General features: G+C 37.8%; 1 protein-coding gene across 3 annotated transcripts; it reads right to left on the reverse strand.

Moving 5' to 3' along the window:
- Positions 1–6,559: 6,559 nt before the first annotated feature.
- LOC109802548 (uncharacterized) lies at positions 6,560–12,149 on the reverse strand. 3 transcript variants are annotated; one of them, XM_020363951.3, is made up of 4 exons: positions 12,016–12,149; positions 11,597–11,844; positions 10,156–11,434; positions 6,560–7,999 (listed from the first exon to the last, which is right to left on the reverse strand). In XM_020363951.3, exons 3-4 carry the CDS (start codon positions 11,254–11,256, stop codon positions 7,145–7,147), a joined length of 1,956 nt encoding a protein of 651 aa, XP_020219540.2. In that variant the 5' UTR covers positions 11,257–11,434; positions 11,597–11,844; positions 12,016–12,149; the 3' UTR covers positions 6,560–7,144. The 3 variants fall into 3 exon arrangements, with proteins under 3 accessions (XP_020219540.2, XP_020219541.2, XP_082929106.1); XM_020363952.3 differs by lacking the exon at positions 11,597–11,844 and having other exon boundaries at positions 12,016–12,147; XM_083072980.1 differs by lacking the exon at positions 12,016–12,149 and having other exon boundaries at positions 11,597–11,934.
- Positions 12,150–24,141: the final 11,992 nt, after the last annotated feature.

Raw genomic sequence — 24,141 nt, forward strand, 5'->3', positions numbered from 1 at the left:
ATCGGCATGTTATTTGGATTAAGTTTATGAATGTGAACTCTTTACCCTTACGTGGTTGGAAAATTGATTTTTATTGATGTAAAATTATATATATTTATTTATAATTACTATATATGTATGTTGGGGTAGAGGGTGTCACAACGCCTGGCGTAAACGAGACAAAACCCCTTAGTTGAAATCACGTCTAGCATCTTGATGGCGCACCTAACACAATATCAATTTTACACCTATGCAAAACTGAATTCACCCAAAATCACCTGAAATGCAGCAACCAAAACACATGCATTGTAGTAATTAGGCATCCATCACAACCAAAAATCATCATATTCTCCTTCAAAATGCAACAAAGAACCTTGACACCACACATTTACCTTGTCATTTAGATTTTCCATTCCAAAAACAGACATCAATAATGCAACCAAATAACAATGTATCAACATACAATCAACACAAGTTTCCCTTATCTCTTGGAGAACTGAATCAGCATGAATGGAAGAGAATAACTAACTTCATACAACTCTGACCTTGTGTTCTTGGCTACACAACTTTGAATCTCCAACTCAACTAAGCTTGATCAGCTACAAGGCTAGGAAGAGAAAGATTTTAGCAACGAAAAGTGGAGAAGTTTCACTCAAGTTCTAGAAAACTTCACTCTAGCTTCTATCTAAATTTTTCTTAAAATTGAATTTGAGACTCGTGTCTAAAAAAAAAACTTATATACCCTCCCTTAAATTGAATTAACTTATCTCTAGTCTAACTTTCTCAAAGATCAACTTAAATCTCAAAGTTCATTAACTGTAGAGTTCTTATACAACAAAACTACAACAACTAACAATTAGACAACAATAATCATGCAATTAAAATTAAAACATCATAAAATCAACAATGTGACATAAGTAATAAAAATACACACAAATCTAATTAAATAAATATAATTTAACATTTATTACGTACTTTTTCATATCTCGACCAACTGTTTGAACACATTCTTGTTCATATTGTTGTGTATGAGTAGATTGGATAGTAAGTTGTTCGTCCCTGTACTTATTAAGTGGATAATTATCCCATCCATCATAAAAATAAAAAAAATAAAAAAAAATCGAATATTCATTGTATTCATTACCCATCGTGATCCTTAGGGATTATTTTTAGTTTAATACGTGGTATTCTATTAGCCAACTGATCCGAGTTGGATTAGAATGGAAAATAAATATACTGTACAAACAATCATAATTCATAATTAAGTGGTGAAAAATTTTCACAATTGAATGTAGCTTTCACTTCTATTTTGTTTTTTTCACTATTATTTTCTAGAATGAACCTAAAATGAATTGGTTTGTCTATCTAAACCATCACATGTGAATATCTGTTGAATTCATGATTAACCAGCTAAAAATTCAAACTAAAAGACAATCATATTGGTCTCGTTTTGGCAACTTGATAATTGACTGATACCCATTAGGAGCATGTTGGAGTCATGTGTGGCTAAAATTTTCATACTTAGACGGCAATATAACTTGAGTGGGTGAAGCACATTTGTTGAGTATTCATGGTGCTTCTTTTCCAACTCATTCAAATGGATGGTACCCTTTTAGATAAATAATTCAATCAACCTTATGTTTCCTCCTCCATCAATCAAAATCTATGAGGTAGCTAGCGATGTTTGACGTTTCATGGAATAATTATAATTAAGTTCACGTAATATTATTTGTTTTTTAACATCCTTTTCTTTTTCTTTAGTCCCTTTGTCTTCAGGCACAATATTTTAAAATTTCACAGGTCAATTATTGTCTTTTAAAATATAATTTCAAATGACAATGATACATATTTATAACACATCATGCTTAAGTTTTTATATCAAATGAAATTAATATTATATTTGAAAAATTAATTACTTAATTAGAGGATATTTTTTTAGTTTCCCTTTTTTTTATTTTGTACATATTAGAATCAATATAGTGTTAGTAGATATTTGAATAGTTTTCACAAGATTTTAAATTCAAATTAAACTTTATTGTCATCATTATACATATTTTTTATGGTTTCTTTAGTCTATAGTTATATAAAAAGATAAAATTTAGGTACTATATTAAAAGGTGTTATTCTTCAAACAAAATTATAGTATCACCTCGGTAATATGACCAATAAAGAATTTCATTAAGGGGTGTTTGATACATATTTCTTTTTTTAGAATCTGACATTGAAAATATTAATTTTTCATATTTAGTTGGTTATTTTAAAATTAACATTCTTAGAACACATTATTTTCTTGGAATGGTTTTTATATGGGTACCCCACAAAAGTTGAAAAACTAACATTCTCAAACTAAAGATAAAACTTTGATGCAGTAAAAATGTCATGTTAATTTCATTTACTTATTTTATGTAGTAAAAAAAAATTAATTCTCATATAACATTTATAAACATTCTCATTTCTTATTTCTTTTCCCTTTATATACCAAAACAAAAAACATTCTTATAAATATTTATCCCCAACCAAGTATTTTTTTCATCATTCTTAAGAATGATGATTGCCATAATTTATGATTCTCATTATGAAAAAAAAAGTTATCGAGTATCAAACACTCCCTGATTATAAACATTCATTATTAAACACTACAAGAAATGTTACATATAATGACATACAAAAAGTGTCACTATAAGTATAATATATATAGGTATATGTCTATTTGACATATAGTTACACACAATTTTAGTGTTGATTTTGAATGAGATTTAATAATATATTTTATGTGTCACTATAGCCTATACCCACACTTTTTATTAATATACCAACATATATTATAATTATTGTATGAGTAAAAGTAATTTTTAATAACATGTATAGTGTCACTATAGGGTGTATGTCACTATATGACAATTTTCTTATAGTAAAAGTAAAATTTCGATACTGATTAAAAAATAACAACTACAATATCAATGTTACTACAGGTAAGTTTTGTCCATTATAAAAATTGAGTTAATCATTTATACATTGTCAGTGTAAAATTTTTTTACACTGGTAACCAATCATATCTTTTAATAATGTCATGTCAGTTACTTATTTAATAAAATAATAATAAAATAAGCAACTTTAAAAGGTATAATTAATTGTCAGGGTAAAAAACTTTACATTGACAGTGTATAGATGATTAACTCATAAAAATTACCCAACTTTTGCCCCCATGTTATTCTCTTATGCACTGTTGGTTTAATTTTTGGGCTTCTTTTACATGTAGACATGTCATTCTCTTGCCACACGAGATTCTCTCTCTCTCCTTCGCCTTTTAAGTTCAATGTGCAAAGCACCAACAAAGTTCTTACCTATCTCTAGTATTAATTAATACTCAAACCTTCTCAATCAATATTATGTAAAATATATTCGCATAATTAAAATAATATTTCATAATTAAATTAAAATCGAATACATGCTCTCTTTTTTTGTATTTCGATCATTATTTTTATTATCAAAAAATAATTTTCCTTAATTTTTCTTCATATTTGAAGTATCCATTTAAAAATCAATAATTGTACTCATTCATAAATTACTTCAAGTCAAGTACGTTTAACTATGAAATTCTTAAATGATGAGTTATTAAAAGGTAGTTGCATCTTATTGGTATAGGTAATATTAATTAAATTTTTTTAGGTCATCATCAATTATATAGTCTCACACTTATACAGTATTTGGATCTCTATCATTTCAATGTGCTAAAGATGTTACAAGGCCACCACACTTCCTTTGATTTCCTAAATTAAAGATGACATGACTTTGATACCATTTGTATTATCTCTCAGGTTTGACATTTTAGTAGTTGCACTTCACACAATGACACTTTATTCAATTCTTTATTGATTAAAATATTTCACTAATTAAAAATTTAAAATCTTTTATGGGTAACCCTTTTCAAGATGCAAGTTTACTTTTATGATCAATGATTGTCTCTATAAACAAACACAAGATTATGTATTTTTTTCTCACTCACTTTCTAAGAAACTTCCTAGAATCTCACTCATTCTTAAAATACTACCAAATTAAAAATACTTAACTATTAAGTGATAAGCTACCAAAATCAGTATATATGTTACTGGTTAATTCTTTTAAGTCATCATCAGTTGTTCAATTTCACACTTATGCAACCTTTGAATCTTTTTCATTTCGGTATGTCATTGATATTATAAGCCTATCACATTTCATCTAGATACCTAAATTAGAGAGAATCTAACTCTAATACCATTTGTAATGCCTTTTACATTTGACATTTCAACATATACACTCCATAACACTTTACTCAAATTTTTTTTGGTTAAAATCTTTCCTCGATCAAAATCCTCTATGGGTAATGCTCTCCAACTTGCTTGTCCACTTTTGGAATCAATTATTATCTTCATAGATCAATATAATATTTTTCAATATGTTTTGTTTTTACTCACACTTTCTGAAAAATTTCCTAGAAGTTCACTCATCCCTAAATTATTTTAAGTCAAGCACAAGTAACTATGAATTCTTAAGTGATAACTTATCGAAAAATAAATACATCTTATTAATATGAATAGTACTAATTAATTCTTTTAAATCATCAGTAATGGTAAAGTATCGAACTTGTAACTATGAACTTTTTTTTTTGCATAAGATAAAATAACATACATTATTTTTTCTCAAAAATATGCATATGTTAATTGTACAAATAAAAATATATTATGATATGATATTCGTACATTATTTAAGTTTATCATACTAAACATGATCCAACTGAATAAGAATTTTTCCAACACTTAAAGTATAAAGGAAAATAAATCATTAAACACTTGCCTGTTAAAAATCATTGGACATTCTAATGAGACTATCAATGGACGCTTTGATTTTCTTTATAGATAATTCAAAATTAACTTACATGTAAAAATTTAAACTAAATATATCAAAATATTTAATTTAATTTTTTAATAAAATATAAAAACATCCACAAATAATAATAAATCTCCATCTAAAATAAAAAAATGACAAATTAATATACTAATTGTAATAAAAAATGTAAATTAATATAAATAATTAAGTTATGTTAGGATTGAAGAATATAAATAAACACATTGATCTCTTCCAAACATTAATTAAATAGGTGAAAAATTATTAATTAAAAAGAGAGAATGTTAGTTTAAGAGATATTAAAGGTAATTTTGGAAAAACTTAAATATGTTTTAAATCTTTATAAAATAAGCAAACTTTGATTTTAGTTTGTACAAATTTCTTTCTTTATTTTTTATTTTTCTAAAATTTGTAAACACAATTTTTAGTCCTTTATAAAATGAATATGTTTTAAATTTTAGTCCTTACAAAACATTTTTTTATTTTTGTCCTCTAAAATCTAAAATTGCCATTTTTAATTTTTAACAATCATTTTTAGATAGATGAATAATATTTATTTTAAAGAGTTTAAAAAAATTGAGATATTACATACTAATATAATAATAATAACAAACATGAAAAACACGAGATTACTATTTAATCTTTTAATAAGTAATTAAAAATGATTATATATTATAATAAATTAAAATCAATCATTTTAAATTTAAGAAAGATGAAAAACAAAGAATTTTTTTTATAAAAATCAGAAAAACAACGAAAAAAATTATAGAAATAAAAATAAAAATTTATTTAAAGTAATTTATTATTAACAAATTTAATACTATTAACTAAATTAATTAATTACTTTCAAGAGGATAATTTAATTTAAAAAAAAATTTATAATCAAAGACAGGTAGTATAATTTAGGTTCATCGTAGTATGACCTGTACTTAAACAATAGCTAAGGAAGAAAGATATCAACTTCTTAACGTTTATTATAATGTACATTGGCATGTCAGGTCATGAAACTTTAGCTAAAATAAGGTAAAAATATACTTTTTGTCCCTTATATTATTTATTAGTATCAATTTAATCTCACTTTAATTAATTGAATTAATTTAATCTCACATCTTTAAAATGTATCTCAATATTTAATCTTATGTTTCTTCTATTTAAATACTTCACGAATGTAACACGTGTCATGCTATCATGTCACGTGACACGACATCATGACACGTGGCATGACACATAGCACAATGACAAGACACGTGTCAGATATGTTAAATATTTAAACAGAAAAAACGAAAGGTCAAACATTAAGATACATTTTAAAGATGTGAGACTAAATTAATTCAATTAATTAAAGTGAGCCTAAATTGACACTAATAAATAATATAAGAGTATTTTTACCCTAAAATAAATATGTATAATAGTTCCAATCAATATTTGTTATTCAACTCGCCACAATGATGCACTCACAACTACTTCAGTTAGTTTGGATATTATCTCTGAAAGGAGATGACCAACACAAGAAGAACCACACTACAAAATATTCATGCAAAGACACAACACAGACCAAATACAAATAACAAACTGTTAATAGTTATATTCTTATCCATGCTTTTGGTATCACTGTCCTATTAGAATTTCACTTTGGTGATCTAATCTTTAATGCCAACATTTAATACGTCAAGTTGCAGAACAAAACCTTATAATCTAATAGGAAAACAATAGCAGAAACATGAAATTGCCACTAATATTTGTCCATAAAAAATGGTAATAGACTAACTTGCAAATATACCTGAACAAATACAATATCTATATAGCACTGCAAGAAGCATTCAGATTGAAATTCGCGCCAGATGAAAGGCTGAAATTTGAATAAAACTTTGCTGTATTTGGTCATAAAACTCTACAATAAAATGTTGCTCTATATATTCTTGATGCTATTGTTTTAACTTCAAAGTAACCCTTGTCAAAACATGGTGAAGATAAAATGTGCAAGAGTACCTGTGGCTGCAACATATCACTGCCAACAGACAAAAGCCATGTCTCAAAAATAGAAGCATGAAAACCAAAAACAACCCCAAGTTCTATGGTGTCTTAGATTCTAGTTGTCGGCTTCCAAAACACCTTTCATCTCTCCTAAATTGAACCTACACCAAACCAATCTTTTGATGGTGATTTAAAATTCTAAGGAGAGAAATATTCAATTATACCAAAATTGCTAAAGTGAAGAAGCACAAAACTGTAAGTTCACATTCTCAATGACGCTGACTATCTGATCAACATTCACTTTCTATTATGCCTTTTTGTCTGTGGCCTTTTTTGGGGACAACAAGGTGAAGCTGCGCGATTTCTGAGTTTGATGTCCAAAAACTTTCCTCAAAGGTGTAAATTCTGATTCATCATCATCACTGTCAATGTTGTCTGGAGTATGCCTATTCTGATATGCTCTGCGCTGCAAAAGAAAGACGTTGAAATAATAGCTGACCAAATCTTCTCTACTCTTCATAGGAAATGTTTTAAAAAGATGATCCCAAAAACACTTATCAAGTGAAGCAGGATTTGATTTCACCACATCGATGAACTTCTTCTCTTCTTGCTCAGTCCATGAACCCCTAACTTCTTCACCCACCTTGTGCAAATTCCACAGGTAAAAAGCCTCGCCCAATTCCAACTTAACTTTAGACCTTTTCTTAGCAATGTGGAACCGGACACACTCAACAGAACCTTGTACTTGGCAGCCACATGAATCTTGTCTTCCCTTTCCGATGGGGTCCCTTTCAACTAGAAGAAGTTTGGAATTTACCTTTTCCAGAGGCCATATTTGGGTCCCCAACCACTTAGAATCACTCTCATATGACATGTCAGTCCATTTCGGCACTTTGGCTTGATGGTTTGGGCCCACAGGGATGTGCACCCTGACACATTTATCACGACTTGAGCGTGCAGTACAAGAGTCAAGTAAATGTTTCTCAGGACGATCTTCAACATGAGGACTCGGTGTTTTCTCTGAACCTCCAGATGAAGCTGTAGAGACTCCGTCAGATTTAGAATTTCCTGATAAATGCCTCTTGTCACATTTCAACCTCTGTCTAAGACTGTACACTGCCCCAACACGATCATCATACATGGAAGGATGCATCTTCTGACCCTGCAAAATGGCATAAGATTTAGGCTTTAATGTGATGTCACAGGGATGATTTCAATTTTCAATAAAAAACAAGTCGAAACATTTGGAAAATTATTCAAGGCATCTCAAGAAGCAGCTTTGAAGAAGACCATTATCATTCAAAAGGAAAGCAGTTAATTCTATCAAGATCTTATCTATAAATGGTAACTACATGATACATATTAAATTAACTAATGACTAATGACCCTCTGCAATTTGGCAAAACCCTCCCAGAAAACCATTCATAAATCCATTAATGGCATACACGTCATCAACAAGATGGGCTTACAATATTCACAGCATGCATTATTTATATATATTTTGTTTATATATTATTATATATTATAGATTTCTCTATTATATAATATATAATTATAATTATGCATTAATATTTCCTTAATGTATGGGTTGGAGAGTGGTTCAATTTGGCGTGCAAGATCAACACCCACTCTCATACTAGAAACGAAAAAAGCCTAGCTTCTTTCTCCTATCAGCCACCACCATTCATTAAAGGTCTGTTTGGTTCAAAGGAGGGGGAAGGGAGAGATTTTAATGGAGGGGAGGGGAAAGGAAGAGAAGGGAGGAGAGGAAATGAGTTCAAAATTTTGTTTGGTCGAGAAGGGGTGAGGAAAGGGGAGGTAACTCATCTCTCGTTTGGTTTACAAGGAGAGGGAAAGAATTTTAAAAACCAATTTACCATTGTAACCTTACAATTTTAAATTTTAAAACATAAGTAAGGATATTTTAGACATTATACTACAAATGTTTTACAATCTCTCCCCTGAGCTAAAATTGAGTTAGGAGAGATTTTACTCCCCTCCCCCTCCTAAAATTTGAACCAAACAAGCTAAATTTAATAAAATTTCTCCCTTCCCCTCCATTTTCCTCCAACCAAACACTATGTAAGTTTCTCTGCCTTGTTTGTTGGGCTCTATTTACATCAATACTAGATTAACACCCATGCAACAGATGGCATAATTTAAAAGATGATCTTGCATACAACTAATACAATTCTAAATTCTAAATTAATCTAACATTACATCAGCAACCATTTCATGTTAAAAATAAAAATTTAAAAAAAAAATCATACTGAAAAATTAAAATTTAAAAATTTGAACATTGTAATAAGACATGTATAATAATGACTTCTTTCCATAAAAAAGATGGAACAAAAATTCAAAATGTGAATTCTTTGAGATGAACTTAAAATCAAAAAATAAATTGAAATATGTAGTAAGATATTAACAAATTCCCACCACAAATAAGATATTCACAAAGATTCAAATTTAGTATAGTTTGCAATAAGATAAAAATAGAAATTTTAGATTTAAAGGTTTTTTGAAATAATTTATTGTGCTACCATTAGGCACAGAAAATTTATGAGACATCAACTTTGATGAAACATCAATGTCACATGCTAAATGATTTCAATATTAATTATAAATGATTCTCCTTTCATATTATACAACAATACATCAATGTCAATTATATAAATGATCTCCGAAAAGGAAAATGGCTCACCATAAATAAAATAGCAGCAAAACATATGAGAAGGAAATTAAAAATCAATTATCCAAGAATTAAATTATGAAGGACACTAGGGCAAAATTTAGGTAATAAGTACATAATAATAATTAAAAACCCCATAAAAGAGTTATCTAACAACAAATGAAAAAAAAAAAAAAAACCATATTCAACATAGAGGAAAACTCAACAGAAGATTTGCAATATGAATACTTTAATAGAACAATATAGAAAGGTGCAATCCAGAAAACAGATAAGAAAATAGTTAGTAGTTATAAACAAATACCAATACATTAATAAGTAATAGGGGAAAAATGCAGAAATACGCCATCCATGATTTCGACATATAAATAGAATAATTATAATGCTAATGGTGAAAGGGTCTATAACAGAAAATACTGATAATGGTAACCAAACATTAAAAAAAAATCACATAAAGACATCTATTTGATTATTAGATAATTCAGGAAATAAATTTATCCAAAATTTATAAGGATCTTTCTCCATGACATATGGTCTCAAAACAAAACAATGACATTGAACCCTATAAACTAGTTCATATTTCATTAATGATCTGCATGGCAAACGAAGAGCACATGGTATTTTCAAATTACCTGCCAACTAAGTTTTTCAGTGATTGTCTGAAAATCTTTCTTCAGAAAGACAGCTTCTCGAAACAACAAAGCCTGCTTCCAGATCTCCTGACTAGTGTAAGACTTCCACTTAGACTTTTCAGGCATTGAACCAACTGCAGGGTCACAAGGATTTTTAGCAATGCTAGTAACCCAACTTAGCATTTCTGACTTCAACTCTCTCTTCCTCTTACGACCAAAGCTCTCTTTGTCAACACTGGATGGATCCAATATCAAGACATCATTACCATTGTCGTCATCATCATTATCACAGCTCTTGCTTCCATCAAACAATTTAGGCATGTCACATTCTGCATCAGATGCAGCAATGGTTACTCTTTTGCCTTCACCAGACACTTCCAATATATCCATTTCAGTATTAAAACTGCACATGTTTCTGAGATGAGGCTCATTCGTCCCATGGTCCACCATATCCAAATCAACAACTCCTTCACTCTGAACTTCATTGGCCACATTAGACTCTGGATTCACACCCTTCACTCTATTAGTACCACACGACTTCTTCCCATCTAGATAGTCACATACCTTAACAGATTCATCGCCACTAGAATCTTTATTCTTGTCCTTCGTTCTATTACCAACACACAACTTCCTATCATCTAAATCCATATATAACCTCTCATGTTCGGCCCCATTTGATTCCGGTTTCACACCCTTCACTCTATTAGTACCACACAACTTCCTCCCATCCGGACATTCACACACCCTCCTCTTGATTTCATCGGCCCCCTCTTCCTCGCCATAATCTTCCGACAAAGATTCAATTTGTGCCTCCGACAAAGATTCAACTGGTGCCTCCATCACACGCTTGCAAAACTTAAGTTTATCATCCACTAAACCACCCTCAGGGAACTCACCATCAGCAGCATTCTTCAAACATGTCTCTACAGCACTCAAGTGCTTACTGTAAACAAGTTCCACAGAGGAACCAACCTTCACACCCAACCCATATTCTTCCCCCACCAAATCCCACAACCTGTTCTTACAAACAGCATCATAACCACCTTTCTCCTTCACCACCATGAAAAGCTTATACAAATCCAAGGGTTCCTCGTTACTCATGAATTTCTATGCAGTAGGCACAGATCTCTTTCAAAACAGCCCAACGAGGAATTGATCAAAACAACATGTACCCTTATAACATAAACCCACAAAAACACTTAGTATCAACTTCAAGTTCAAACTCATTCAAGGGGTTTTAACAAAATCGAAGACAACCCCACCAACGAGACACACCAACCTGCCATGTATATCAAATCCAAATCAAAAAAAAAAAAAAAAAAACAATGTAAAGGTTGAATTTTTATTCCCCCACCGCCACCGAGAAAAACGAAAAAATGCAGAAACTAAGGAAGGGCGACTAGGTATGAAAGGATTCAAGGTGATAATTGAGAAAAGGTACCGATTCAGATTCATGGGTCGTGGCCTTTGGAGAAAGAAAACTCTGTGCTTTCTCTCTCCACACGATACTTGTAAGAGAGAGAAAGAGACAGCGAGGTAGAGAATTTTCAGAGTCCCGCGCTTTGTTTCTGTGCCTAAAAATCTAAAAATTGCAGATGGTGTATTTTGGAGAATGAAGGAGGGGCCAAAGTTCAAGTTTTGAACAGATGCAGACCCTATTCTTCAAAATCCAAGCGGGTTTTTGAAAATCTGAAAAAGAAAATAGCTTCAGAAAATTAAATAAAAATAAGGGTTTTCAGAAATTTCAGGGAAAAAATATATATTTGTTAAACGGACCGATTCTAAATTTTCATTGGAAGTAAAAAGAGGGGAAAAAAATTTCATTGGAAGTGAAAAATAGAGAAAGAAATGGGGACATACCAGTATCAATAAAGAGAAACTTGAGAGAATGCTTCCACAACCAACCTAATGTGACCTTACTTTTGCTTTGGGCACCAACTTCTCTCTTAACTTGCTAAATCCTAATTTTTTTTCTTTTGCCCTAAAACTTTTTTCTTTTCTCCTTTTTTATATGCTTATATGAGGAGGAGAGAGAAAAGAAGAATTTCAAGAGTTTCATTTTAAAAATAAAAAAATAAGGTGTCTTTTATGAAGAAAGAAATCAAGTAACACTAAATGGATTTGGGTTTGAAAAGGTTTCAAAAAATGTAAAAATGTTTGTCTGTTGGTCCAATGGGCCTAATAAATTAGTTGGATTGATCCCTAAAAATTATGTTTGAGGTCATTTTGGTTAAATCCAATCTGATCTTAAATTTTCACTAAATAGAGGTGGCTTTATTTATGATAAAATAATAAATAATAAATTTAATACTATATTTGTATATCTTTGTTTTAAGGTTGACATTTTATGCATATTGAATTTTGTTTTAACTTTTAGCATTTATTTATGGTTATAATTGATATACTTTATTTTATTTCTATTGTTATGTATCATTCATAGTGATTAAAATAATGATCTTAATTCAATATATTCTCTCTGGACTATTTACTGTTTTACAAGATTTGAATCCACAACAACGTGTAGTTATGATGATTTAGAGCTTGTGGCAAAGATGATATGATAAGCCTTGGGATGATAAAGCTTGTTCAAATTATTTTGTTATTCAACATGGTGATGGATTTTTTCATGAATGAAATAGCACTCAATGTGCAACTAGATGCACAAGACCAACTCCTATAAGCAACATTGTCACGTAATGGACACCACATTACAACAAAATGAATTTTTAATGACATTTAATATGATTTTCGATGACAGTAAAAAATGTTGCAAAATCTTTTACCAGCATTTCCACATTAATCATTGTATGCAATGTCATTAAAACATTTATCAACAATTATTCGCATGCTGATAAAGATCCTTATAATGGTCGAAAAAAATGTATAAGCTTTTGTTTTACTCAATTAATATTTTTTGTTATTGTCACTAAAAGTTTAAGAAATGATTCATAATACTCTTTAATTACCTTATATCTAGTCGATGTGAGACTTGTAAAATGATGGTTGTCCTCTACTTATATATTCTTTAATTTCCTTACTTTTTTAATTGTTTTATTTCCTAATTAGTTTTTTATCTATAGTCAATGTGGGACTTGAATTTTTTTCTTATTTTTTAATTGTCTTATGTCCTAAGAAATATGAGACTTATAAGGTGAAAGTTGTTTTCTACTTACATACTCTTTAATTATTTTATCTATGGTCGATGTATGGCTTGGATTTTTTCCTCTTTTTTTAATTGTCTTATTTCCTAAGAGATGTGGAACTTGTAAGGTAATAGTTGTTTTCTACTTACATAATCTTTAATTATTTTATCTATAGTCGATGTGTGATTAAGTTTTTATAATAAAAAATTGTAGATAATAGTAAATTTTGGTGTAATGTAAATATATTTTTAGTGGTTATTATATATTAGTCATTAATATTTTTATTAGATAATAAAATAGAGACAATTAATTTATTATCGTTAAATAATTGACAGTAATAATAAATTTTGTTGTAGTGCCATTTGCACCAAGTTCATTCAAATGTAATGTTGATACTTTTTTTATGAGCAAAATTGTACTGGTATTGTTTATTGTATTTGTAATGTCGATGGTAATAATACTATCACAATAACCAATTGGCACCAACCTTGTATGGATGTTTCAGAAGGTGAGGCATGGATAATTTTATCAACAATCTAATTTATTGCCCTTTTAGGTATGAACAATGTGATATTTGAATTAGATAGCAAAGTAGTGGTAGATAAAATAAGAGGTTTTGCTATTGATAAATATGAGTTATGAGCCATAGTAGAAGATTGCAAAATCTCTTTGTCTCACAATCCAACATATGATATTGTTTTATTAAGAGGTAAGTAAATGGTGTTGTCCATGAGCTTGTTAGGGTGGCTCCATCATTACGTAGCCTTCACTTTCAATCATGTTATTCCATGCATTGAGCAGTTGGTTATTGTTCTTACCGGAGATCGGTCGTAGGGACGATCTGTTGGGCAAGATTGGTGAGCCTCCTTCGCTGGGTACGATTGTTGTTCCAAAGTGGGGGTAGTACCTGCAAAAGAGACTCTGATGCTAAAGTTAGTGTTTGTGGGTTATATGGGTCTCGTATAAGTAATGCACGTACCTTAGTGTAAATTAGGGTTTTTCTGGGCCTTGGGCCTGAGTTCGGTTATGACCTGTTTAGATAGTGGGCCTTTGGCGTGGCCGATGTCGTGTGGCGCATGTCCGATGTCAATCTGCGTTGTGATGCCGAGCTCAAGCTCGACTTCGCGATATGGATAGTACACTAGCCCCTCGAGCTTCGAAGACCGTGGGTTGAGGAGTTAATACCGAGCTCGATGAAGGGTCGTGACTCTTCGCATACGCTTCTCTGTCGTGGTGCCATGTGTCCTAAGCGTCACCTCGCTTCCCGAAACGCATGGGAGGCGTGTAAATGGGTACTAACAATTTTGTAATGATGGTTGTACCCATCATAATGGGCTTCATTTAATGCCCATTACTTTTGTCATTTCTTTGCCCTCGCGTCACGTTCATCCACATTCCTATTTTGAAAGCATTTTTCCCTCTCCTCTATGCACGCACTTCCTTTTCATCTTTTTGGCTTCCCTCGCACACTTTTTTCTCCGTCTCCTACCTCCCTTGTTTCCGTTCTTCTTCGTCGTTGCCGTTGTCGGTAATCAGGTCCCCGTCCTTTGTCATTGTTCTATCATTATCAAAGGAGTACTAGGTACTTCGTCTCCTCCGTCTTCTACTCCTTTTCCCCCCATTTCTAGTCTTTTCATCTTCTTGATGGTTGGAGAGAGTAGTGTCGCACCTTCTGCGCCGGCCAAGGGCAAGGGCAAGGCGCGTGGCAAGGCGGTGGCCGACGAGACGGTCACCGCCGAAAAGAAGAGGGGTGGGAATAACCCTAAAGATTCTCACCCCACCATTACCGCTCCTGGCTATGAATGGGTTAGGGGGACGTCGAGGAATTCCAGAGCATTTTTAAATCGTTTATTGAGGTCAATGTGATGTGGAAATCGCATAGAATCTACCAAGCGACCATTTCCAAGCTCATCCGGGTTGAGCCTTGTCAACCCGATGAGCGTGTGTATATTGGGGGTACTTCCACTATCCCCTTTTTCTACATGTACCAGTGTTTCTTCAGGGGCTTGGGCATATGTCTTCCCTTCACACGGTTTGAGTGTGATTTTCTAAATTTCATCAATGCGGCTCTGTGCCAGCTGCACCCCAATAGTTGGGGTTTTTTTAGGGCTTTTCAAGTCCTGTGCTCGGCCCTGGGGATAGGGTTTTCAATGCCCATTTTTCTCCATTTTTACCAGCTCAAGCTGGGTGAGCCTCCCTTGGGCTGGGTGTCTCTGAACGGGAGTAAGGCTGGGGGTTTGTTTTCACTTTACTCCCAGTCGTACAAGAGCTTCAAAAAGAAGTTCTTCCGAGTTCGGCCTGCCGAGGCCGACCTGCTAAAGGATGAAGTGTTCCATTTCAGCGGGTTGTCGTGGTTCCCTCTCTTCTGGCAGCAGAATCCGATCAAGTTCAACGGGTCAAGCAGTCTTTAGTTGATGACCTCGGATACTGCTGCCATTGCTGACCTAGCCGTGCTCCCCGGCCCCTTGGATTGCAAGCTCGTTCTGTCGCTTGTTAACATGGTGAACAAGGAGAGGATTTTAGAGAGTGAGTACCTTGTCTTCTTTAGTTGTGAGGCTCTTTGCCTTTTTGCTTTTTCTTATGTCTTGGGTTTTTGTGCTTGCAGGTATAATGGGCAAGAGTAAGTGGCGCGAGTTGAAAGCCCGCTACAACACCGAGGAGATTGAGATCCCCGAGCCCGGGGAGGAGGAGGTTGCTCCCCTGGAGACTCGTAGAAAAAGAAAGAGGGGTGAAAAGAGAGTCGGCGAGACCTCTACCCCTCAAGATGCTGAAGAGGTGACCTTGAAGGCCACCGACGTCGACCCGGTCAACCTCACTGAGAGTCCTCCGTTGGGGGGTCATCCAGAGTGGCCACGGAAGAGGTCGCTCATAAGGTGCAGGTTTGTGTTTTTTCCTTGTTATTTCTCTTCCGCGTTGCATGATTGTCCTGTATTGTAACTTAGAAAAATTTCTATTTTGTGTAGGTGGAACCAGCCCCGACTTCCGCCAAGGCTTTATTGAAGCCGAGCTCAGGGGCGCCAAGGCCGAGTGCCTCAGCTATTGCACAGGCGATTCCTACTCCAACCCCCGCCGAGGTCCACGGAGAGGGGCCGAGCTCGGGGACTCCGACGCCAACTCTTGCAGCCGCTGCGCCGCCTCCTCCTCTATCGGGGGCTCCAAAGGGGAAGTTCATCGCGCAGCGTTTCGATGTTAATTACCCCCTGGCAAGGTTGGACCATGTGAGCGTGTCATCGGATGTGGACTCGATGTGGAGTTCGAAGGTGACCACCGAGACCTTCTACCCGAGAGGTGCACTTCGCTCGATTGACAAGGCGATGATCGAGAAGGTAGGGCCAGTGGAGGGTCTAAACACGGAGGAGGTCTTCATGCAGAGGTCGATCACCATTGTGGACCATTGGGAGCGCAGGTGGTCGAAGCTGCAAGGGGAGCTCGAGAGTGCCAGAAGCCGAGTTCAGTCCCTAGAGGAGGAGAACCGGGCCTTGGGGGCCGCTTTGAGCGAGGCAGTAAAGAAAAATGAGGTCGAGCTGCAAGCCACGAGGAGGGATCTCGCAAGGACTCAGAAGTCTTTGGAGATTGTTTTGAGGGCTAACGAGGTCTACGCTGCCCAGGTTGGCGAGCTTCAAGAGATTGCCAATACTTCTCGAGGTCGGGCGCACTCCCTAGAAGATGAGGTCTCGTCGCTGAAGGCTGACCTGGCAGAAGCAGCCGAGAGGCGTCTCTATGACGAGGTACTTTTGGCCGGTAAAGAGGAAGAGGTAGGTGCCTTGAAGACCGACCTTGATTGGGTGATAACGGCGTGGGCGAGCTTGGAGGGGAAACTTGTGGAAACTGAGAAGGCCGTCTTGAGGGAGCACAAGGGGTTTGCCAAAGTGGCTCGTCAGGCTAGGTTGTTGGCGCCGAGGGTCGACCTCTTTGCTATGCACATAGAGAAGGAGGTGCAAGGTGGCCAACTAGTGAATGAGGACGACCTGCCTGACAGCTCAAGCGAGAACACTATCGCCTAGGCCTTCTGTAGTAATTTAGTTTACTTTTCTTGCCTTTTGAACTCATATCTTGCATTAATGAACTTGTTATGTATATATAATTTGCTTTTCTCATTTGCGGTTCTTATTTGATTTGCACGCGTCTTGCTCTTTTGATGATTCTCATTTTGATAAGGTTCAAATTTGACCATCGACTTTATTCTTAGGGAGTGAATCTGAAATTTTGGGCTTAGTCATGACCTGTTTTTGAGGTTCGAAACTTGTCCTGTATTTTTTGCTTTAAGGCTCAAGCTTGGCCTTTTTTTTGTTGATTTTGATCGTGTCGAGTAATTCGCGTCGAGGTTCGAATTCGACCCTAGCTTAAGATAAAGTAATTCGTACCAAGGTTCAAATTCGACCTTGGCTTAAGATAAAATAAATCATACCAAGGTTCGAATTCGACCTTAGCTTAAGATAAAGTAATTCGTACCAAGGTTCGAATTCAACCTTGGATTAAGATAAAATAATTCGTACCAAGATTCGAATTCGACCTTGGCTTAAGATAAAATAATTCGCACCAAGGTTCGAATTCGACCTTGGCTTAAGATAAAATAATTCGTACCAAGGTTCGAATTCGACCTTGGCTTAAGATAAAGTAATTCATACCAAGGTTCGAATTCGACCTTGGCTTAAGATAAAATAATTCATACCAAGGTTTGAATTCGACCTTGGCTTAAGATAAAGTAATTCGTACCAAGGTTCGAATTTGACCTTGGCTTAAGATAAAGTAATTTGTACCAAGGTTCGGATTCGACATTGGCTTAAAATAAAATAATTCGTACCAAGGTTCGAATTCGACCTTGGCTTAAGATAAAGTAATTGGTACCAAGGTTCGAATTCGACCTTGGCTTAAGATAAAGTAATTTGTACCAAGGTTCGGATTCGACCTTGGCTTAAGATAAAGTAATTCGCACCAAGGTTCGAATTCGACCTTGGCTTAAGATAAAATAATTCATACCAAGGTTCGAATTCGACCTTGGCTTAAGATAAAGTAATTCGTACCAAGGTTCGAATCCGACCTTGGTTTAACATGGTATAATTCCTACCAACATGGTGTAAATTTAAGAAGAAATGAGTGGAGTGATTCACTTTTATTGATGTTGTGGGTATGCCTCGTTAAAAACTCTCTCAACCAAAACCCATTTTTTCTATTTTTTGGGATAAAAGACTGAGTCGGGAAAAGAGTGCACAACCCATTTGTACAATTTAACTAAAGTAAAACTTGAGATGCGTGGCGTTCCAAGTTCGTGGGATGGTTTTGCCGCTGAGCTCTGCTAGTCGGTATGCCCCATTTTCTAAGTCTTCTGTAACTCGAAATGGGCCATCCCAATTAGGCGCGAGTTTTCCTTTTGATGGGTCTTTTCGTGCTTCACCTTGTAGTCGCCACACCAGGTCGCCTACCCGGAAAGAGCGAGGTCAGACTCGCGTGTTGTATCTCCTAGAGGCTCGAAGTTTGCAAGCTTCCTCATGAATCCGAACCTCCTCTCTAAGCTCGTCAATCAGGTCGAGGTTGACTGTTGTCTCTTGAGCGTTCTGCTCACTATCAAAGGTATGACGTCGATGAGACGTTTCGCCGACCTCCACTAGGATCATGGCATCGGCTCCGTAGGTCATCCTGTAAGGCGTTTCCTGCGTTGTCGATTGAGGAGTACAGTGGTACGCCCAAAGAATGCTAGGGAGCTCGTCGACCCATTATCCTTTGGCGCTTCCTAGCCGCTTCTTGAGCTCTCAGAGTATTACTTTGTTTGTAGCTTCAGCTTGGCCATTAGTTTGGGGATGCTCCATCGAGGTTGGGAGGTACTTGATTCCGAGTTCGCGGAGGAAGTCCTCGAAGCTCTATGTGATGAACTGTCTGCCATTATCGGTGACAAGAGAATGTGGGATGCCAAACCTGCAAATGATGCTCTTCTAGGTAAATTTCTGTACATTTTCGGCGGTGATCTTGGCAAGTGGGCATGCCTCGATCTACTTGGTGAAGTAGTCGATTGCCACTAGGAGGAATTTGAGTTGACCCTTCACAGGGGGAAATGGTCCGAGGATATTCATTCCCCACTGGGCGAAAGGCCACGGTGACATCATCTGGTGAAGGACTTCAGGTGGTTGTCGATGTGCATTACTAAACTGCTGACATTCCTTGCACCTTTTCACATAAGCTTGGCAATCCGACTTCAGTGTAGGCCAGTAATACCCAGCCCGGAGTACCCTGGTCGCCATCGAACGGGCCCCATAATGCATCCCACAGATCCCTCGGTGGATCTCCTTGATGACATAGGTGGCCTGGGACTCTGCTAGGCATTTCAGTAGAGGAATGAAGATGCCACGTTTGAACAGCTCGTCTCCAATGATGACGAACTTAGCCGACCTTATCCTCATCTTTCGTGCTTCATCTTTGTCCTCGGGCAAAGTACCCTCCTTTAAGTAGCTCCAAATGCCCGTCATCCATCCTTGGTCTTCACTGTCACTAGTGTTAACAACTTTCTCGTCTAGACTGGGTGAGTTCAGGGTCTCCTGGATGATGGTCCGATGTTACCCGGGATGTTTCGTACTGGCGAGTTTGGATAGGAGATCAGCTTTGGCATTCTGCTCACGGGGCACATGGTGTATGGTGAACTCATCGAAGGAGGAGATTTGTTGGGAGGCTACATGAAAGTACCTCTGCAGTAGGGTATCCTTGGTCTAGTATGCCCCACTAAGCTGTTCTACCATGAGTTTTGAGTCGCTGTTGCAACTCACCCGCTGTGCTCCGAGGTCACGTGCCAACTTCAATCTTGCTAGTAGCGCTTCGTATTCTGCTTGATTGTTGGTCACTTTGAAGCCAAATTTAAGAGATTGCTCTACAGTGACTTTATTTGGTCCCCTCCAAAATGATACTTGCACCACCACCTTTAGAATTGGAGGATCCATCAACGTGTAAAGTCCATACATGTTGTTCTTTATTCGAGGTTGGGGTGAGTTCGGCCATGAAATTTGTCAGGCATTGAGCTTTCAACGGGCCGTGGCTTTCATATTGGATTCCGAACTCGGATAGCTCCACTAACCATGTTATCATACGCCCGGCGAGCTCCGGCTTTCTCAATATTTGGTTAATTGGGTAGTCGGTTTTGACGACCACCTGGTGACTTTGGAAGTAAGGTCAGAGACACCAAGCTGCGGTGACGAGCGCTAATGCCATCTTCTCGATCATTTGATATCGCTTCTCCACGTCTTGAAGGACTCGGCTGATGAAGTAAATTGGTGTTTGCGCTTTGTGGTGTTCTTGTACGATGACCGCGCTGATGGTGCTTTCTACCACGGCGAGATAGAGGAGGAGGTCGGAGTGATGATTCAGCCTTTGAAGGACTGGCAGAGTGGTGAGGAAGATTTTGAAGCTCTTGAAAGCTTATTCACATTGGTCAGTCCATTCAAAATTCTTCGGCTTCCGTAGTAGGGTGAAGATGGTCCTGCTCTCTTTGCCAACCTGGGGATGAAGCAAGAAAGGGAGACTAACCTTCCTGCCAAACATTGGACGTCCTTGATAGTCTGCAGACTCTGCATTTGTATAATGGCTTTGCACTTCTCCAGGTTGGCTTCAATTCCCATGCTGGTGATCATGAAGCCAAGAAATTTTCTTCCCTGTACCCCGAAAACACATTTCTCTCGGTTTAGACGCATGTTGTGCTTTTGGATTTGGCTGAACACCTCGGCCAAGTCGGTGGCATGAGCCTCGGCTGACAATGTCTTGACGACCATGTCGTCCACGTACACCTCCATGTTTCTTCCAATCTGGTGCTGTAAGACTTTGTCCATCAAACGCTGGTAAGTGGCTCTGGCATTTTTGAGGCCGAAGGGCATCACGCAATAGTAGAAATTTGCATGGTCGGTGATGAAGGTTGTGTGCTCCTTGTCTAGTGGGTACATCATGATCTGATTATACCCCGAGTATGCGTCGAGGAAGCTGAGGAGAGCATGGCCGGAAGCACCGTCAACCAACCTGTCGATGCTCGGAAGGGGGTATGAGTCTTTGGGACACGCCTTGTTGAGGTCGGTATAGTCGACGCACATACGTCACTTCCCCGAGTTCTTCTTGACTAGTACCACATTCACCAGATACGTGATGTATCTGACTTCGCGGATGAAGCCCGCGTTCAGTAGCTTTTGTGTCTTGATGATGATGGCATCGCGTCTTTCCCCTCCGACTTTCCTTTTTCTCTGAGCAATCGGCTTTTCTTCCTTGTGGATGGCTAGCCTGTGGCAGATGAGGTTAGGATCAATATCTAGCATATCGACACTTGACCATGCGAAAAGATCGGTATTTTTACAGATTTCCTCTATGAGCCGCTGTCGCAGCTTTGGGTTTAGTTGTCGGCTTATCTTCATGCACTGTCCAAGGAGGTTACCGACTTGAAGGTCGTCGAGCTCTTCGATGGGACTTGGCCGTTCGTCATGGGATTCCGACCTTGGGTCCAGGTCAGTGATGTCAACCTGGGCGATGTGAGCTACCGTAGGGGGATCACCTTTGTGGCGCTCCTCAGATGGTGAGACCTTCAAGCTTTCAGCATAGCATTGCCGAGCTATCTTCTGATTTGCTCTGACTGAGATGATCTTTCCATTGCTCCCTGGGAATTTCATTGTCAGGTGTGGGGTGGACACCACAGCTCCAAGTTGGTTTAGGGTTGGCCTGCCGATGATGATGTTGTATGACGTGTTGGCCTCAACGAGGAGGTATCTGACCAGGATTCTCCTTGAGTCGGGGGGAGTTCCAAAGGTTGTCAGCAGATCTACGTACCCTCAAGTGTGAACTCGCTCTCCTGCAAAACTGACTAGGGGTTCTATGTGAGGTTGAATGAGGGAGTGAGGGATATCTAACCTTAGAAACGTCAGCCAGTATAGGACGTCCGCTGAGCTTCCCTGGTCGATCAATGTTTTGTGGACTTCTCATCTGGCGACTTCCACTACGATGACCATGGGATCATCCTGGTTTAGACAAATGCCAGTGTAGTCGTCGTCCATAAAGGTGATGGGTGGTGTGTTGTGGTGCGGGGTCGAGGTGGTAGTGTGGACATTGTTGATGCTGCACAAATATCTTTTGCGCGCCGAGCTTCTGGAGCCTCCCCCTGCGAAGCCACCTGCAATTGTGTTGATGACTCCTCGTAAGGGAGCCGATCCTGTATCCTGACTTACCTCGGCCTGCACCATTCCGCCATTATTTTGCTGAGATCCGGAGAGTTGGTCTGTGCGAGTGCCAGAACCTCGGCCTCGCCCTCGTCCTCGGCCATGGTAACCTCCTCTGTGAGATTGTTGTCGTTGGACGTACTGCCCGATATGCCCTCCTTAGACGAGTTCCTCAATACGGTCTCTGAGTGTGCGGCACTCCTTGGTTGTGTGACAGTAGTTTCTATGGTATCGGCAGTGTTTGGACTTGTCTGCACTGTTTGGATTGTGTCCAGGTGGTGGCAGAGTGAGCAGATTGGTGTTGTTGGCCTCTTCTAGGATATGTACTCGGGGTGCGTTCAAGGGAGTGTAGAAGTCATACCTCCCTCCATTGGTTTCCCTAGCCTTTTTGAACTAGCTATCATTGGTGACTTTCATCTTATCCTTATGGTCGTGGTCCAGCTTCGCCTGTGATTTTCCATGAACTTTGTCACGAAAAGCGGTGTGCTCTTCCATCTGAATGTACCCTACAACTCGGGCATGGAGTATGTCCATATCTGGGGGAGGTCGTCGACACAGGCTGTCAACGAAAGGTCCTGGCTTGAGCGCCATGAGCATGGCGTGAAGGGCGACCTCGGGATTTAGGTTGCGGATCTTGACCGAGGTGCTAGCAAAGTGCTCCATGAACGCCCTTAGTGGTTCGTCGTCGCCCTGTCTGAGACTAGCCAAGGCGACCGACGTGATGTGGTGAGGTCGGCTCGTTGCATACTACACCGTGAATCGTCTCACCAGGGTGTCAAAGTTGTCGATTGACCCCGCCGGCAATTGAGTATACCAAGCGAGCGCTGCTCCCTTGAGCGAGGTCAAAAAAATCCTACACAAAATAGCATCCTCGTTAGTGTTTAGGTTTACCTGTGTGACGTACAGATCGACGTGCTTATCTGGGTCGACAGTGCCATCATAATGGTCGATGTTGAGAGGCTTCCATCCAAAAGGCAGGGGCGTCTCCATGATGCCGTTAACAAAAGGATGGCGGCAGATGCCTGCCCTATGTCTTAGAGCCTGGGCAGGCGCATTGCTGACTTCGTGGTCTGACCTATTCGTTGGTACGTGTGACCGATGAACAGTAGACCTATGGGTCGCCGCCCTGGGCACAGTCGGTGGCTGGGAAACCGAGTGCCCATCTTTCTCGTTTTGATTACTCGATTAAAGGGGTTGATCAGAAGGGCACTGAGGAAGCTGGGCGCAAATGCGCTCATTCTCGGCGCGCCGCACCGCTAGGTCGGCTTCGTGCCTGGTGTGGATGTTTTCTAGGTCGACGGCGTGTTGTTGCCGCATTTGATCGACCTGCTCAATCAGCCGCCTCAATGTCGCTTTGCCTTCCATTCTTGTCGCGCGATCTAGGTCATCTGTTGCTCGTCTACTATGGCTTTGGGTTAAAACCATAAGCGTGGCTGATAAGAGATGTCTTGATCGGCCCCATAGTGAGCGCCAAATGTTCTTACCAGAGATCGGTCATAGGGACGATCTGCTGGGCAAGATTGGTGAGCCTCCTTCACTGGGTACGCTTGTTGTTCCAAAATAGGGGTGGTACCTGCAAAAGAGACTCCGATGCTAAAGTTAGTGTTTGTGGGTATATGGGTCTCGTATAAGTAATGCACGTACCTTAGTGTAAATTAGGGTTTTTCTGG

This window comes from Cajanus cajan, chromosome 4 (assembly GCF_000230855.2).
Source record: "Cajanus cajan strain Asha chromosome 4, NIPB_CcT2T_4, whole genome shotgun sequence".
In the NCBI taxonomy this organism is placed as follows: domain Eukaryota; kingdom Viridiplantae; phylum Streptophyta; class Magnoliopsida; order Fabales; family Fabaceae; genus Cajanus; species Cajanus cajan.